Source organism: Pristis pectinata, chromosome 1, assembly GCF_009764475.1.
Source record: "Pristis pectinata isolate sPriPec2 chromosome 1, sPriPec2.1.pri, whole genome shotgun sequence".
NCBI lineage: Eukaryota > Metazoa > Chordata > Chondrichthyes > Rhinopristiformes > Pristidae > Pristis > Pristis pectinata.
The window spans coordinates 42,524,789-42,540,587 of record NC_067405.1 but is presented as its reverse complement, the minus strand read 5'-3'; the positions used below and the strand labels follow the sequence as shown (position 1 = coordinate 42,540,587).

At 38.7% G+C, this 15,799-nt stretch overlaps 1 protein-coding gene across 1 annotated transcript in view; it reads right to left on the bottom strand.

Annotated features, from left to right (window-relative positions):
• The window catches only part of LOC127574135 (kalirin-like), a 500,886-nt gene that overhangs the window by 249,463 nt on the left and 235,624 nt on the right, over positions 1–15,799 (bottom strand). The window contains exons 6-9 of the mRNA XM_052022913.1: positions 14,378–14,500; positions 11,940–12,131; positions 8,328–8,459; positions 7,494–7,724 (exon numbers count right to left, since the gene is read on the bottom strand). Of these exons, the coding sequence (XP_051878873.1) occupies positions 7,494–7,724; positions 8,328–8,459; positions 11,940–12,131; positions 14,378–14,500 (678 nt within the window). The remainder of the gene's footprint in view (positions 1–7,493; positions 7,725–8,327; positions 8,460–11,939; positions 12,132–14,377; positions 14,501–15,799) is intronic.

Here is a 15,799-nt window from a genome sequence, read left to right as displayed (position 1 = left end):
AGAGATAGTGATAGGCAGGTGTGGGGGAGGAGGGGAGAGCAGATCCACCGGGGCTGGGTCAAAGGTAAGGAGGAAAAAAAAGGGGGGTAGGAAAAAGAGAGATAGGCTAGGAAAGGGAAGAAAAAAGGCATAGTTGGGGGGTGCCGTGGTATGGGGAGGGAGGTTAGTGCAAGAATACAATGTTCATGCCATTAGGCTGCAAGGTTCCAAGACAGAAAATGAGGAGCTGTTACTCCAGTTTGCGCTTGGACTTCTCCTGGCAGTGGAGGAGGCCAAGGACTGACATATCTGTGACGGAGGAGGAGTTGAAGTGACTGATGCAGATCACGATTACGGACAGCGCAGGTGTTCTGCAAAATGGTCACATAGTCTATGTTTGGTCTCGCCAATGTAGAGGAGGCCACACTTGGAGCACTGAATGTAGTAGATGATATTAAGGGAGGCGCAGGTGAATCTCTGTCTCACCTGAAAGGACTATTTGGGTCCCTGGATGGAGGTGATAGAGATGGTGTTGGGGCAGGTGTTGCACCTATGGCGGGGCCAGTGGAAAGTCCCTGGGATGGGAGTGGGATGGGTGGGGAGGGAGGAGTGAACTAGTGAATCGCAGAGAGTGTGGTCCCTGCAAAAGGTAGAAAGGGGTGGGGAGGGGAAGATATGCTTGGTGGTGGTGTCGTCCCGAAATCAATTTCCCTTTCCGTCCGCTGTAAATAACACAGTGCCACGAGGTCGATTCGAACAAATACCTTTATTAGCAGTGCACCGCTAGGAGAATTCTCTTCAGCACTCACTAAGAGTCTCTTCCCGAGTTCTCCGCGAACAAAGGGCAGACAGACATTTATACAGGAATTGTCATGCAGATCCCATGCAAATGGCGCCGCAAGTTTCGGTCAAGCTATAGAGATCCCGAGACAGCTATCACACCTTTTGTCTTAGTATAATTGAGTTATAATCAAGGCTTTCAAAGGCAGGTATCACCCTTCATTGTTCAGACCAAGTCTTCACCTCGATGTTAATTACACTCAGTATCGCCAGCGTCTGACATATCGGAATGGTTCGTCACCCGAAACAAAGGCAGTTAACATACCTAACATTCCAACTTAACTAGTGGGTCAGCAGCTTGCTAGTCCTTGCTAAAGAAATATAAATGCATATATATATATTTTGTTTGCCAGTTATAGGTATGGTTGCAATTCTTAACCCTTCACTTCCTCAGTGGGGTCCCGTTGGAGATGGCGGAAGTGGTGGAGAATGATGTGTTGGATACGTAGGCTGGTAGGATGAAATGTGAGGACAAGGGGGTCTGGGAGGGGTGGGGGTGAGAGTAGAGGTGTGGGAAATGGCAGAGATGCAGGTGTGACCACAGTAGGGGGAAACCATGGTTAGTAAAGAAGTTGGACATCTTGGATGTCCTGGAGTGGAAAGCCTCATCATGGGAGCAGATGCAGTGGAGGCGGAGAAATTGAGAGAAAGGGATAGTGTCCTTGCAAGAGACAGGGTGGGAGGAGCTGTAATCGAGGTAGCTGTGGGCGTTAGTTGGTTTGTAGATGTCGGTGGATAAGGAATCTCCTGAGATGGAGATGGAAAGATTGAGGAAGGTGACAGAGAGGTATCAGATACAGTCCAAGTGAATTGGAGAGCAGGGTGAAAATTAGTGGTGAAATTTATGAAACTGTTGAGTTCTTCATGGGAAGAGGTAGCACCACTGAGGAGGAATGGGGCTGGAGTACCATGGTACGGGTACTAAAAAGAAGAGGGTATTGGTTTAAGATGAAAGGAAGGAGTTTTAAAGGGAATTTGAGGGGAAGTTTTCTAATAGTAGAGGGCATGCATTAATGTGAGGGGGGTAAGTTCAAAGGAGATGTGCATGGCAGTTTTTTTTTTACACAGAGAGTGGTGGATGCCTGGAATGCGCTGGTGGAAGCAGATACGATAGAGCCATTTAAGAGGCTCTTAGATAGGCACATTAGTATGCAGAGAATGGAGGGATATGGATCATGTGTAGGCAGAAGGGGTTAGATGTCATTAGCTTAATTAGTTCGGCACAACATGGGCTGAAGGGCCTGTTCCTGTGCTGTATTGTTCTGTGCAGAGAATGGTTGATATTTGGAACTTGCTGCCAGAGGAAGTGGTAGAATCAAATACCATCACTTCATTTAAGATACATTAAGACAGGCATTTGAAAAGGAAAGGCATTTGAAAAGGAAAGGCATAGAAGGGTGCAAATCTAATATGGGCATTATTTTGAGTAGAGGTAACCGCTCAGGGTAGGTTGGGGGCCTCAGAGCAGGCAGCAAAGACATGGCTATCAGTGAATAACATCCTCCCAGAGAATCATTGGAAACATCGCCTCCGGCCTGGACCTATCTCATGAGCAATGTACTCACAGCAATTCTTCCAATTTATTGTACTGCATTTGTTCACAACGTTGTCACCTCTGCACTGGGAGACTGCCTTGTGAAGCACCTATGTTCAGCCCGCAGCATGACCCTGAGCTTTCTGTTGCCTGCCACTTCAGTTTTCCATTCCACTCTCACTCTGACCTATCTGTTTATAGCCTCCTGCACTGATATAATGAGGTGCTATGCAAGTTTGAGGAACAGCACCCCATTTTCCTTCTGGGAGAATTGCAGCCTTCCAGACTCAATACTGAATTCTACAACTTCAGGTTACTTGCTTCCTTTATCTATATCAAAGCCGTCCATTTCTGCTCTTAGCTATCCATCAGTGAGATTGGCTCAGTTTTTTTTCTCTCCATTAACACAGTCTGACCTGCTGGGCATGTCCTACAGCCCTGCATTTTGTGACATTTTATGCTCCTTTGTGTGCATTCCTGCTCTGTAAATGTCCCCATTACTTCATGGACTGGGTGACCTCTACAACTTATCCCCATGGCAATCCTGGTCTCACCCTATTGCAAATATTTCCTTTGTCCTATCTATCCCTCCCTGCCTTCTCTGCAACTTAAAGCTAACTTGATTTTTCTCTTTCCAGGTTCCGATGAAGGGTCTTCGACCTGAAGTGTTATTTTTATTTCTCTTTCCACAGATGCTGCCTGAATTGCAGAATATTTCCAGCATTTTCTGTTTTTTATTTACGTATTCAGAAACTCAGGTTTCCATGCCAGTCATCATTGATAATATAAAATATTCAGTAAGAAGATGTCTGGCCTCACTTTCATGTTCTCTCCATGAAGGGCAAGATCACAGTAGCTCTCAAATTCTTTGGCACAGGATCTTTCCAGCAGTTCTTTGTCATATTTCACAATTTGCTACTCACCTCTGCAATTCTGAGACTGTAATTGCCCAGAAATAAGTTCATCTATTTTAAATTTAGTGTGGAACTGGTGGCATCTTGCTTAACGAATTTGGACCTTATATAGGATACTCACTTCTGTGAAGATATACACGCTGCTGGTGTAAACTATGGTGCACAGATCACCATAACATACCTTTTAAGCTTTGATCCATCCTGCGGGGATTATTCCTCTAAATATCTCTTCTTCTTGACTCATAAATCTTCCTTCTGGCATGTATCTCATTGACCAGGGCCAGGATGTCTGTCTGAATGACTGCCACAGCTGGCTCCTCTCTCCCTGCTGCCCCAGTCACCTCCATGGCAGTCAAAAATGTGTGTGGCTGCCAGGAGGAGAGTCCCTTTAAGGGCTCCTTCTCTTCTCTGGTTGCTATGCAACAATGCCCACAGATGCAAGAAATTGGGTGAATTCCCAGCAGGTCGTATTTCAGTGCTTGTTTCTGGTTGTGAACCACACTATTACCATTTTAAACTTGAATTTGGCCAATTCCATGGTCTTTCTGCTAGGAACCCAACTGGGTGCTAAATACAGCCATGTTTGGTGCATCAAAAATAGGTACAATAATAATTACCAAATGTCAGGTGTGTGATGAATTACAGGGTTCCAAACAACATGAAAACTTCCACATTTTTGTTCTGAACCAAAAAAATATACAATTTATAAATAAAATGTTCATTTTTTTAAATAAATGTAATATATGAAGGAAAGGACTTGTATTTATAAAGCACCTTTCATGACCATAGGATGTTCCAAAATGTTTTTCAGACAAAATATTCCTTTGAAGTGTAACCATTTTTGTGATAAAAGCACCATGGGAGCCTGTTCAGGAACAGCAAACTTTCATAAGCCACAACAAAATAATTACATGGATTTTATATTTTGGATCCTTGTGGAGGGATAAATACCCTAAGATACCACGTCATTTTTAAGAATATAAGGACATAAAAAGTAGGAGCAGGAGTAGGTCATCTGGCCCTTTGAGCTTTCGCCGTCATTTGCCATCATCATGGCTACCTTCCATTTCAATCCTATTTTACTGCACAATCTCCTTATCCCTTGATTCCCTTAATATGCAGGTACATCATTCTTTGTTTCGAATGAACACAATGACTGAGCATCTGCAGCCACCTGGGGTGGAGAATTCCAAAAATTCAGCACTTTGAGTGAAGAAATTTCTCCCCATTTTCTTTTTAAATTACTTTCCTTTATTCTGAGACTGCAATCCTTGGTTGTGGACTCCTTCGCCAGGTGAAACACCCTCCTTGCTCCCAGCGCATCAAGCCCTATAAGAACTTTGTAAATTTCAAAGAGAACTCCTCTCACTCTTCTACATTCTAGAGAATATCAGCCTAGTCTACCTTTATATTTAAATAGTAATTTTTGCAGTAAATGGGTCTCCACCACAAAATATTCCTATCTCAATGACCTGTAGCTACACCTCAAAGCTTTTGACAAAGGTCAGGGGTGTGTCCCAGACAGGGAGTGGCCCTGGATTAGGTTATGCTCAAACTATGTTAATGGCCAGGTTAGAAACAGTAGCACTCCTGGGTCAGACTGAAGTGCCGTCAAACTCTGGAAAAATGATGGACCCATATGAAAAAAAATCTTTTCTGGCATCCTGTGGCCAAATAACTTAAAAGGTCCCCAAACGAATCCACAAGATTTCTTTACAAGATTTGGAATGCATGCATATGTCCTGTAGAAACTGAAATTATGCTCTAGAAGCTTCAGATGGAAAAGTGCTGCTGAGAGATGGGGAACAGGCAATTGTGAGAAAAGATGGATGATCATCTTAAGAATACAAAAGGTAGGAAGGAAAGCTCAGATCAGGATTGTCTTACCTGTTGTAATGAATTGATCTATATGAACGGTATGCAAGACACGCTTTTCATGTACCTTGGTACTTGTGACAATAATAAACTAATTCAGCTTGGATGAACTCTTAAAGGTTTAGTACTGGAGCTTCCCTTGGGAAACATTTGAGATTTGGGCAGAGCTACTGTATAAATATCAGTAGGATCAACAAACAAATGTAGCTCATGGGATGAATAAGATAAAATTAATGAGTGACAGGATGCTCAATAATTTGAAAAGCTGGCATTTTGTTGCTCCACCATTTGCTGGAATGAGGTGCATGTATGCATTGATAGGAAAGAAATTGCAAAGGGAGCAAGTGGAGTCAATCAGTCACATTACATATTGCTAAAGTCAGGCATGAAATCCTGAAAAATTAAGTTAATAGACCAGGAAACAAGTTTAGGTGCGGGCTTCACAGAATTCATTTTAGGATTACTGGCACATCCATACAAGTAAACTAATACAGGAAGATTACCATGCCTAAATATAGTGTCAGGAAGAGGGGTCGTATTTTATTAGGTGTTGACATCAGATCAGAGAATAATAGGAGTTTCTCTGCAAGAGATAAACTACAATTGACCAAAGAATGATTAAATAATTAAATTCAGCAGAAACAAGGGGGAAAAAATTCCCTTATATGCATGCACTATATGTGCAACAATTTCCAAAATTTAGTTTCATTGACTTGAACTGAATTTCCAAAGTGGAGTATGCTGTGTTTCTATTTATATATTGTCTGTTTAGGGGATGCAACCAATAATGAATTTCTATCTAAAAGCAGGAAGGGTAGAAGTAAAACTGATGACAAGAAACTAATTGTTGAGAGAGAACTAGACTAGAATAATCCTTACTTATATATCCGTTTCTGCAAGGGAGATATGGAGGAGAGGAATAAATGCAAATGGGGTAAGAATGATGAAAACATCATAGAGAAAGGAGTACTGTTGAGAAAAAAAATATTAAAACATGCACCATGTGAAATTAATTGGGGGAATTGGAAACGAGCATCAGCAGTTTTTTGCTGCTTGACAAGAATTTATTTCTTCCGATTAGGTCTCCATACTTTTCATATTTTTTGCTTTTGGTATTCATCTACCACACTGCACAAAAGCTTTCCCCTTATCTTTGAGTTTACTTTATTCATATTTAAATAAAGTCTCCAAAATGTAATTGCAATGATGATACTTGTTGACTCACTACATAGCTGCAAAATAAGATAATAATTCACAAAAGCATCCCTTAAAACATAGAGTTAAACGGTATGAAAACTAGACCTTCAGTTTACTAAGTCTGCACTAACTATTAAGCACTAACACTAATCTAATTTTATTTTTCTATTATTCCCTCAACTCCTCCCAGATTCTATCATGCACCGCTACACACTAAGTGCAATTTATTGTGGCCAATTATCCTACCAATGTGAACAACTTTGAGATGTGAGAAGAAATTGGATCACCCGAGAATATGCAAACTCCACACAGATGGTATTGGAGATCAGGATTGAGCACAAATCCCTGCAGCTATGAGGCAGCAGCTCTACTAGCTGCAACATTGTGCCACTAAGAATAAACTAATCATGACACTCTTTGACTTCTGTCTTTATGTTAGTCTGAAACTTTGCAAGCTCTCTACCTTCTTTAATATACCCTGTCAAACCAAACTTTTGTTCTAATGTCTCCAGCTGGCTTGGTGTCAAATTTTGCTTGTCACTGCACTAATGAAGCAATTTAGAACATAGAACATAGAACAATTACAGCACAATTCAGGCCCTTTGGTCCACAAAGCTGTGCCGAACATGTCCCTACCCTAGAAATTACTAGGCTTACCCATAGCTCTCTATTTTACTCAGCTCCATATACCGATCTAACAGTCTCTTGAAAGACGCTAAAGTATTAGCCTCCACCACCATTTCCGGCAGCCCATTCCACGCACTCACCACTCTCTGAGTAAAAAACTTACCCCTGACATCTCCTCTATATCTACTCCCCAGCACCTTAAACCTATGTCCTCTTGTGGCCATCAATTCAGCCCTGGGGAAAAGCCTCTGAGTATCTACCCTATCAATACCTCTCATCATCTTATACACCTCTATCAGGTCCCCCCTCATCCTCCAAGGAGAAAAGGCCGAGTTCCCTCAACCTGTTTTCATAAAGCATGCTCCACATCCCAGGAAGCATCCTTGTAAATCTCCTCTGCACCCTCTCTATGGCTTCCACATCTTTCCAGTAGTGAGGCGATGAGAACTGAGCACAAAAATTTATAAGCATAGCATTGATGAGATTATCCATATGTGAGTCAATGATCTGATAATTCAAACATTTACCTGTTGAACATCTTGCTGGAATACACACAGTTGAAGCCGTTGATGCAGTCGGACTTTGCGGTGTTGCCAGATGCTTTCAAGCCTTCGCTGGTGATGCAACACTTCATGCACAATATCCAAGACCCGATGAACTGCTTTAGAGTAGTTTGCAGTTGCAGTGAGGGAGTCAGAATTTCCTGGACTTAAAGGTCGCTGCAGTACATCTAGAAGAGCTTTGCCATCCTGACTCACCTGTAACAAATATAGATACTTGAGTTATACTAAATATGATATCCTGGTACCAATACTTCACCGTGATTTAATTAAAGTTGACTAGTTTCCTTCAATGTTTCTTCATTTAAATATTTGTTTAAAAAATGCCACTTTGAACTGAAGTGAGACTATCGAAATCAAAATGCTGCCTTCAAAATGGATGCCTGATGCTGTGCCACCTCTCTGGAATGTTTCCCCATTAATAAAACAAGCTGACAAGGATTGCCAATAATTTTGAATAACATAGATTTTAAAACATCTTGTAAAAATCGGTTGCTCAGGAATTATGTAGCATTAAAATTGCAAACACTGAATGACTTAAGTCAACAATTAGCATAGTAGTTACTTTGGGTTGGATATTGATGAAATTATACTGCAGAATTCACAGATGTCAGTTCAGAAACATTTCTGGAAAAGGATAAAGAATAACTGAGTGACAACTCTGAAATTTAAAAATATTGAGAAATGTAAAAAGAGAAACTAGAAAATAAAGAGATTAGATTGCAATAAGTAGAATAAAATGGCAAAGATAACAATCCAATAATTTTGTTCTTTTCTTAAATGAATCAAACTTTTCTTTACCTCCGCATATGCCTGTGTGATCTGCTCATACAGAGTTTGATGGTGATGAATGGCAATCTCCAAATCTTGCATTTCAGATGGAAGTCCTCCTTCAGCACAGGTTTTGCACCAGATGTCAACACTTGATAAATACTGGAAAAAAACATTAATAGTTGTATTTATTTGCTTAGAAAAAATCATGAAGTGAAAAAAATTAAGTGGAGGATTAGGACAATTTTCTTTAACAGAGTGAATTATCATTTGGATTGCAGTATCTTGGTAGGTTCCATAGTAATTTTTAAAAAGGTGATTTGATACACATTTAAAAAGGAGACAATTACCAAGCTGTGGGAAAAGGGCAATGGAATGGGATTTACTGAAAACCTCTATTTTAAAGAAATCTGATAAATGAAAAAGGAAAGAAGGGGAGTTTCATGTAAGACAGGCTGAATGACACTTCTGCAGATTTTCTTCAATATATTTACTTTGCTGCAAAGAGAAACATAGAATTGAAATTTTATGCCCTGTATATAACATAGCTTGAAATCAATGAGGCAGATAAATGAATTGGGGCAATCTGTGCCATCTTTTGGACCAAGAGACCCAAAGGATTCAACTTCACACATCTCATTGGTATGCACCGGTAACAAGAACCCTGGCATATCCCACTACCTTGTAAAGGACATTTTAAGAGTAAAAAAATAGTCAGAACCCACTTGTATTTCCTCTGGTTTGGATCCTGTCTGCCACCAGCTTTCATTGGTCTGTTTTAGTTTGTGCGGGCCTAACTCAGCCTCACAATTAAGATAGCGCATAGGTGAGCAGTTGTGCCAAGATCTGTTGAGGATGGTTCAAGGATAAAGATGAGTGTTCACTTAAATATTGAACCAAAAATAGTCAGTTATGCTTTGCAGGAACAGGTGCCACAGCCATCTCATTTTCCCAAATCCAAAACATATAACCCATTGAAAGCCAGGGACTAATGAAAACTGTTGATGACCCTGATCCTGAAAAAACAGGGAGTCAGCCAGAAGCAAATTCTGGAAACTGGTTCAAAAAATTTAAAGCCCACTTTCAAATGCCAGGCTATCATATTTACCATTTATATCCAGGAAAACAATTATAGGGGAAAGAATACTTACTACATCTTACAAAATTGTGCATGGCACCATATTACAAAGAAATTCGACAGAATAATGAGGCATTTTCCCACTCTTTACAAGGACTCCAAAATGTAAATATTTTATTACCAAAGGACTGGGAGCACTGCAAAATAATCATTGAGTGCCTGAAGGTTTAACTGAAGGTAACAATGAATTGGTTTTAAATCGAGCCTTTAATACAGTAAAATGTCCAAGGCATTTCACAGAAGCATTGTTATAGAAATCAGCCACTGATCTGCATACAATGATTTTGGGATTGATGACTAAAAGCATGATCAACAAGTTCTAAGAAGATAAATGAGGAGTATTAGAGATGCAGAGAGGGTTTTTTTTAGAGAGAATTTCAGAGATTAGGCCTAGACCACCAAATGTACTGCTGCCAGTGGTAAAATAATTAAATTCAGTGGTACACATGAGGCAAATTTGGAGAGGCATGAAGATTTCAGAAGATCTTGCTTATGTTCACAAAGCACAGGCTAGATATTTGGATCCTTGTTTCTACAGGAGAAATTTGGTTTCCAAAGTAAAAAAATTAGAATTTAACATTACAATAATACAGTAGCCTGAGTGTAATATTCAGAGTATTTTGCATATTTTCAGTATTATTTGTTTTTCAGTTTGGCTGAAATGGATCAGAGATTTAATGCATGTTGAACTTATAGAGTGAAGGATGGAGGCAGGCCCTTCAGCACATCGAGCCCGTGCTGATCATCAACCACCCATATACACGAATCCTACATTAACCCCACATTCTCACAAATTCCCCTCAGATTCTACCACTCAGCTACAAGGCATCATACTTACAAAGCAATAACCTCTGAATGCCTCATTAATTTTCATTTCTATGCTGTGATTAAATGATGTATGCAACATGTTTACTATTTAAAACACTCCCAACTGTGAGAGTGATTGGTTAATTAGAACTTGACTATGATACAGAGACATGCAAAATTACAACTCTTTGTCCCATGATAATTCTTGTGGGGATGTTTGTATTCTTTTTAGATCTTCCATGTGGTTAAAAATACTTCCCCTTTCAAATAGAAAATGGAAAGAGAAAGAAAAAAAGTATTTCTTGCACTCTTAATAAATTGAAACAAATTTTGTCAATTAGATTATAGAACAGTACAGCACAGGAACAGGCCCTTCGGCCCATGATGTTGTGCCAAGTTAATTAAGATGGTAATTAAATGCCTAACTTAACGAATCCCTTCTGCCTACAGAATGTCCACATCCCTCCATTCTCTGCGTATTCATGTGCCCATCTAAGAGCCTTTTGAAAGCGTCTATCGTATTTGGCTCCACCACCACCCCTGACAGCACATTCCATGCACCCACCACTCTGTGTAAAAAACTTGCTCCTCAAAGTTCTCCTTTGAACTTACCCCCTCTCACCTAAAATGCATGCCCTCTGGTATTGGACATTTCGACCCTGGGAAAAAGATACCGGCTGGCTACTCTATCTATGACTCTCATAATCTTATAAACCTCTATCAGGTCTCCCCTCAGCCTCCTCTGCGCCAGAGAAAACAACCCAAGTTTGTCCAACCTCTCTTTATTGCACATGCCCTCTAATCCAGGCAGCATCCTGGTAAGCCGCTTCTGCACCCTCTCCAAAGCCTCCACATCTTTCCTATAATGGGGCGACCAGAAACGAATGTATTCCTCCAGATGGGGTTTAACTAGAATTTTATTAAACTGCAATACAGCTTCCTGACTCCTGAACTCAGTGCCTTGACTAATAAAGGCAAGCATGTCATATGCCTTCTTCATCACTCTATCAGCCTGTGCAGCCACTTTCAGGAAGCTAGATTCCCCTGTACATCAACACTGTTAAGGGTCTTGCCATTAACAGTGTATTGTCCCTTTACATTTGATCTCTCAAACTGCAACACCTCACATTTGGCCAGATTAAACTCCATATGCCATTTCTCCACCCATATCTGCAACTGATCTAGATCCTGCTGTATTCTTTGGCAAACTTTTACATGATCCACAACACTACCAATCTTCGTATTGTCCATGAATTTACTAACCCACCAATCAACATTTTCATCCTGGTCACTTATATATATCACAAACCTTTGCAGTACGGATCCCTGTGGAACAACTAGTCACGGACTTCCAGCCAATTATTGAATAAGAGAACATGAGGTGTCATGCATTACTCAGAAAACTGTGACTTGTTAGAATTCTGTAAAACAGATTTCTTGTTTTCAAAAATCACTTTCTAGAGTAATTGCCACTTGTAGAAAGCACACTATACAGCTGCATTGTTTTAACATTCCAGCCAAAAACAGAATTAGGGATAGATCAACTTAAAAGGTGAAAAAAAATGCATTAACCCTGGTCTGCAAAACAATATAAAATAATAGTGATCCTTTCAGAGAAGATCTTGTTTGTGAAAATAAATATTCAACACCAATTCTACAATGTTTAAGAAGAATTTTTTTTAAATCCTGAAACTCACCTGTTCAGCCTTCTGGTGAAATACAGCAGACATCGCCAAGATTGTGCTACGCTCATCCAGAGCAGCTGCAAAGCTCTTCCATTCTTGATCAAGTTGAGCAGATATCTGCTTGATCTGCTGAGATGCATAATGACCAGCCTCAGAAAGCCTGGATGCAACAGACATGATTCTATTGATGTTGACATATGCGTTCTGAAAAGGCAGAAAATTGCCAGTTACAAAATTAACTGAAAGCATCCTGTCAACAGCTCCATCCATCAAGAATGCATCAAAGTTAGCAAACTAACATGTGTAAATCACTTATGCTCAGGTTCAGGCAGTAATTTTCTCTTTTCTGAAAGTAAAATGATAATCCCAAAAGAATAATTTTCCTATACCTATGTTGCAGCAATGTGTTTTTAAAGTAATAGATCGATAGTAGCTTCGAAGCAACTACGTTAAAGAGAAGAGGAAGATTTTAGCTTTCCTCTTTAAAGTAAAGCAACAATTCATGGACCAATTATTCTTTTTAAACATTAAAACTTATAGCATAAAATCTAAACAAACAAATTTTATTGGCTTGTTTAAACTAAAAAAATCAAACTGGGTTTAGTTAGACGTCCCTTTGACATGTAATGTATGTTTTATTCTGTGGCATCAAATCAGCAATTGTTATGTTATCATCCAACCTCATTTCTTGGACATGCTCTATAGCTACCCAACATGTGGTACTTGGGCTCTTGTTCCAGGGGTACAGAAGAACCCACAGATTCTCTTAAAATGAAGTCATTGTACAGGAAAATTACAGCCATCTAATTATGCAATATTCTAGTAGTGAGCACATAGTTTTCCTTTTAGCTGATAAAATATGAAAACTGTTTGATGGCTTCTACAAACTGGTAGATCAATCACACTGGACCACAAATGCTTGTATTAACATTTCATTCATAGTGACCATCAAACATTCAACAAACATTTATGATGAATAGTGCTCATTTTGTTTTACTGTTGTCACATATGCTTTTACATTTTAGGGAATTTCAGAGTTCATGGAATGGAAAATGTTCCTTGCTCTGTTTAAATTACTTGTAGCTTTTATAAACTATTGAAAGGTTTCCTAAATTTTCCAAATAAACAAAAATTAAAGTTATTTTTACCCGTTCAATGTTTGCCAGAAAATTTGTTTGCATAATGACTTCATGCTAATAAATTAATACTGTTTAAACTTTTCTCCCAGTATATGATGAGTATGGAATATTATTTATTGATGTAATGACCGCATCAAACAGACTGATGATGTTTGTAATTCACCAAGCTGGTTTCCTTTATTTGTAGAGATCAAATACCAAGAGTACAACATGCTTTTAGAGCATGTGATCACAAATAAAATTCCTAAATTGATGTCTCAAGTGAGGTAACAGCCTTAAAATACTTTCTGACAGTTTGTTAGAGCTATGAATGTGAAAAATAAACATCACAAATTTCAGCTGAAAGAGAAGCATTTTGGTCATACCAGCAATTACAACCCAAATAATGTTCAACCTATAATGTTTCTGATGCACATGACCATAGCAATAACTGATAACTAGTTAAAGTTAATAACAGTTAAAACTTGTGAGAAAATTAAATTTTTTGCTTGAATTCTAAGTCTAAATACAGGAACAGCAGTAGGAAATCAGCCTTAAGAGCTTATTTCATTATTCATTTGGATCATGGCCGATCTGTACGACTTCCTATACCTTGTTAACCATACCTAACAAACAACTACCAACCAGAGTCTGAAATGCTTCATTGATTTAATATGCAGAGCCTTTTTAAGAAAGACTTCCACGTTTCCACTGCCCATTAAGTGGACAAGTCCTTCTTGACTTCACTCTTAACTGACCTGGCCTTTATTTTGTTGTTCAGGATTTCCCTATAGAGGAAATAGTTTCTGTATCTATCATACTGAATCGCCTTTTTATTTTAAATATGTTGAAAACTGAGTAAATAATACAGAATCGAACATAAATATTTTTTGTAGAGTGGACGTATAACTTAATCTTTATTTCCTGTCATAATTGTGGGAATTTTTCTCACTATTTCTACAAAGCACAATCAAATAGGAAAATATTGTTTTACAAATTACTAATTAAAATTAAGCAATAATAAAAGACATTATTTTCTCAACCAAATAAAATATATTGTTTGAACTTAATTCTTCATCCACTATTTTGAGTTTCTATGTATATATGGAAAAAGATGAAATTATACAATATATTCTTAAATAAAAGAGAAGTTATTAATATTTCTGGGACATTGTTGCCATTGTTGCTGTCAAGTTTGGCTACATAAGAAGTTTTTTGAAACATTTCAATACAACAAGGTGCAACATTAATGCTTTATTGTTCATTCACAAGTAGATTTTGAGAATTACTTAAAAAGCTAATCACTTTCTGTACCTTTCTCTAAGAACTTACCATTGAGTTCATAGCAAAATGGTTATGCTGAGTCTGTAGATCCACAGTATGCTGGTAACTCACTCCAATCTCTGTGTGACTTTGGAGGAATAACTGCTTGTTGTGGCTAATCCAATCAAACATCTAAATAAAAAGCAATTGGTTAGAGAAGGCTTGGAGCTGAAATTTAGTTTCAAGATCTTTACAACCAGCTGTTACATAACCAGAATGTAATAAAAGGTAAGCAAACGGAAATAAAAATGTGTGCAAGCCAAAAATCAAGCAAGAGCTCTACATCCTACAAGAAGGGCAAATAGAGAAAGTTAAGAAAATGTTATGGAATAATGGAGAAATACAGATGGAGAATATCTGCTACTGGGTACTCTCATATATCACTCAGATTTTCTTGTCAAACTGTATCATATGTATGCAAGAAATTGCTGTATTTACATGCATTCAGACTAATGTTTACACAATGGGATTTTTTTTCTCTTGACTCAATCTGTTACCTTGGAAAAGGGAATGTATTTATACATATTCTTTCAAAGACTTTAGAACTAAAACATTAACACACCACGTTTGGCACAACTCAATAAAAAAAGTCTAGCAGCTAAAACATATGGTCAGGTTTTACAGAGTATTCAGCACAGATTCAGCCTTTGTTCCATCATGATAAACTTATGAAGAAAGGCACATGAGTAAAACACTTCACTAATTGTATGGTGTCCCATGATTTACTTCATCTCCTGACTGCTCAGATTTATTTTCCTTATTGTTATTCATATTGAGTTCAGTTGTGATCATTCTGCATGTGTAAGTGAATCTTAATTATGGTTGTTAATGAACTGAACATAACAAAAACCATGACTAGTCCTGTTCCCAGCCAACATTCACACACAAATAAACCTTCCACAAGGAATGATCAGAGAGGCATCAGAATCAACTCCAGGAGCACAGTAAGAATTTTTCATTTTCCAAGGGATGCCCAACTCATGTGTAATATTTCCTGAAATGCCCAGCTGAGTTTGACAGAAGCAGCAAGGTTTTTCTCAGCTGAGAATGTGGCAGAGAACTTGATCTCAGCTTTTATAGTGCCATTATTTGTGAAAATGAAATGAGCTCTCATTAACTGCTTTATATATGGTTTGGTGCCTTTGATCTTCCTATCCAAAATTAAGCATTATTTAAAACCTGACTTCCCAGAGTGTGAACTTCACTAGTTTCACATACTGATGTTAAGGAGGTTTTTGGTTTCACAAAAGCCATGTATCAGAAACTGGGGGACTCAAAATAAATCTAGTCCAACCCAAAGCTGCTGTATGTTTAGATATAAAGGCTGTACATAGATTGTACATATAGATAGTATGGTACACAGCCATTAGAGCTACTGCTTCATTGCTCCAGGAAGGTGGGTTCAATCCTGACCTCAGATGCTATCTGTGT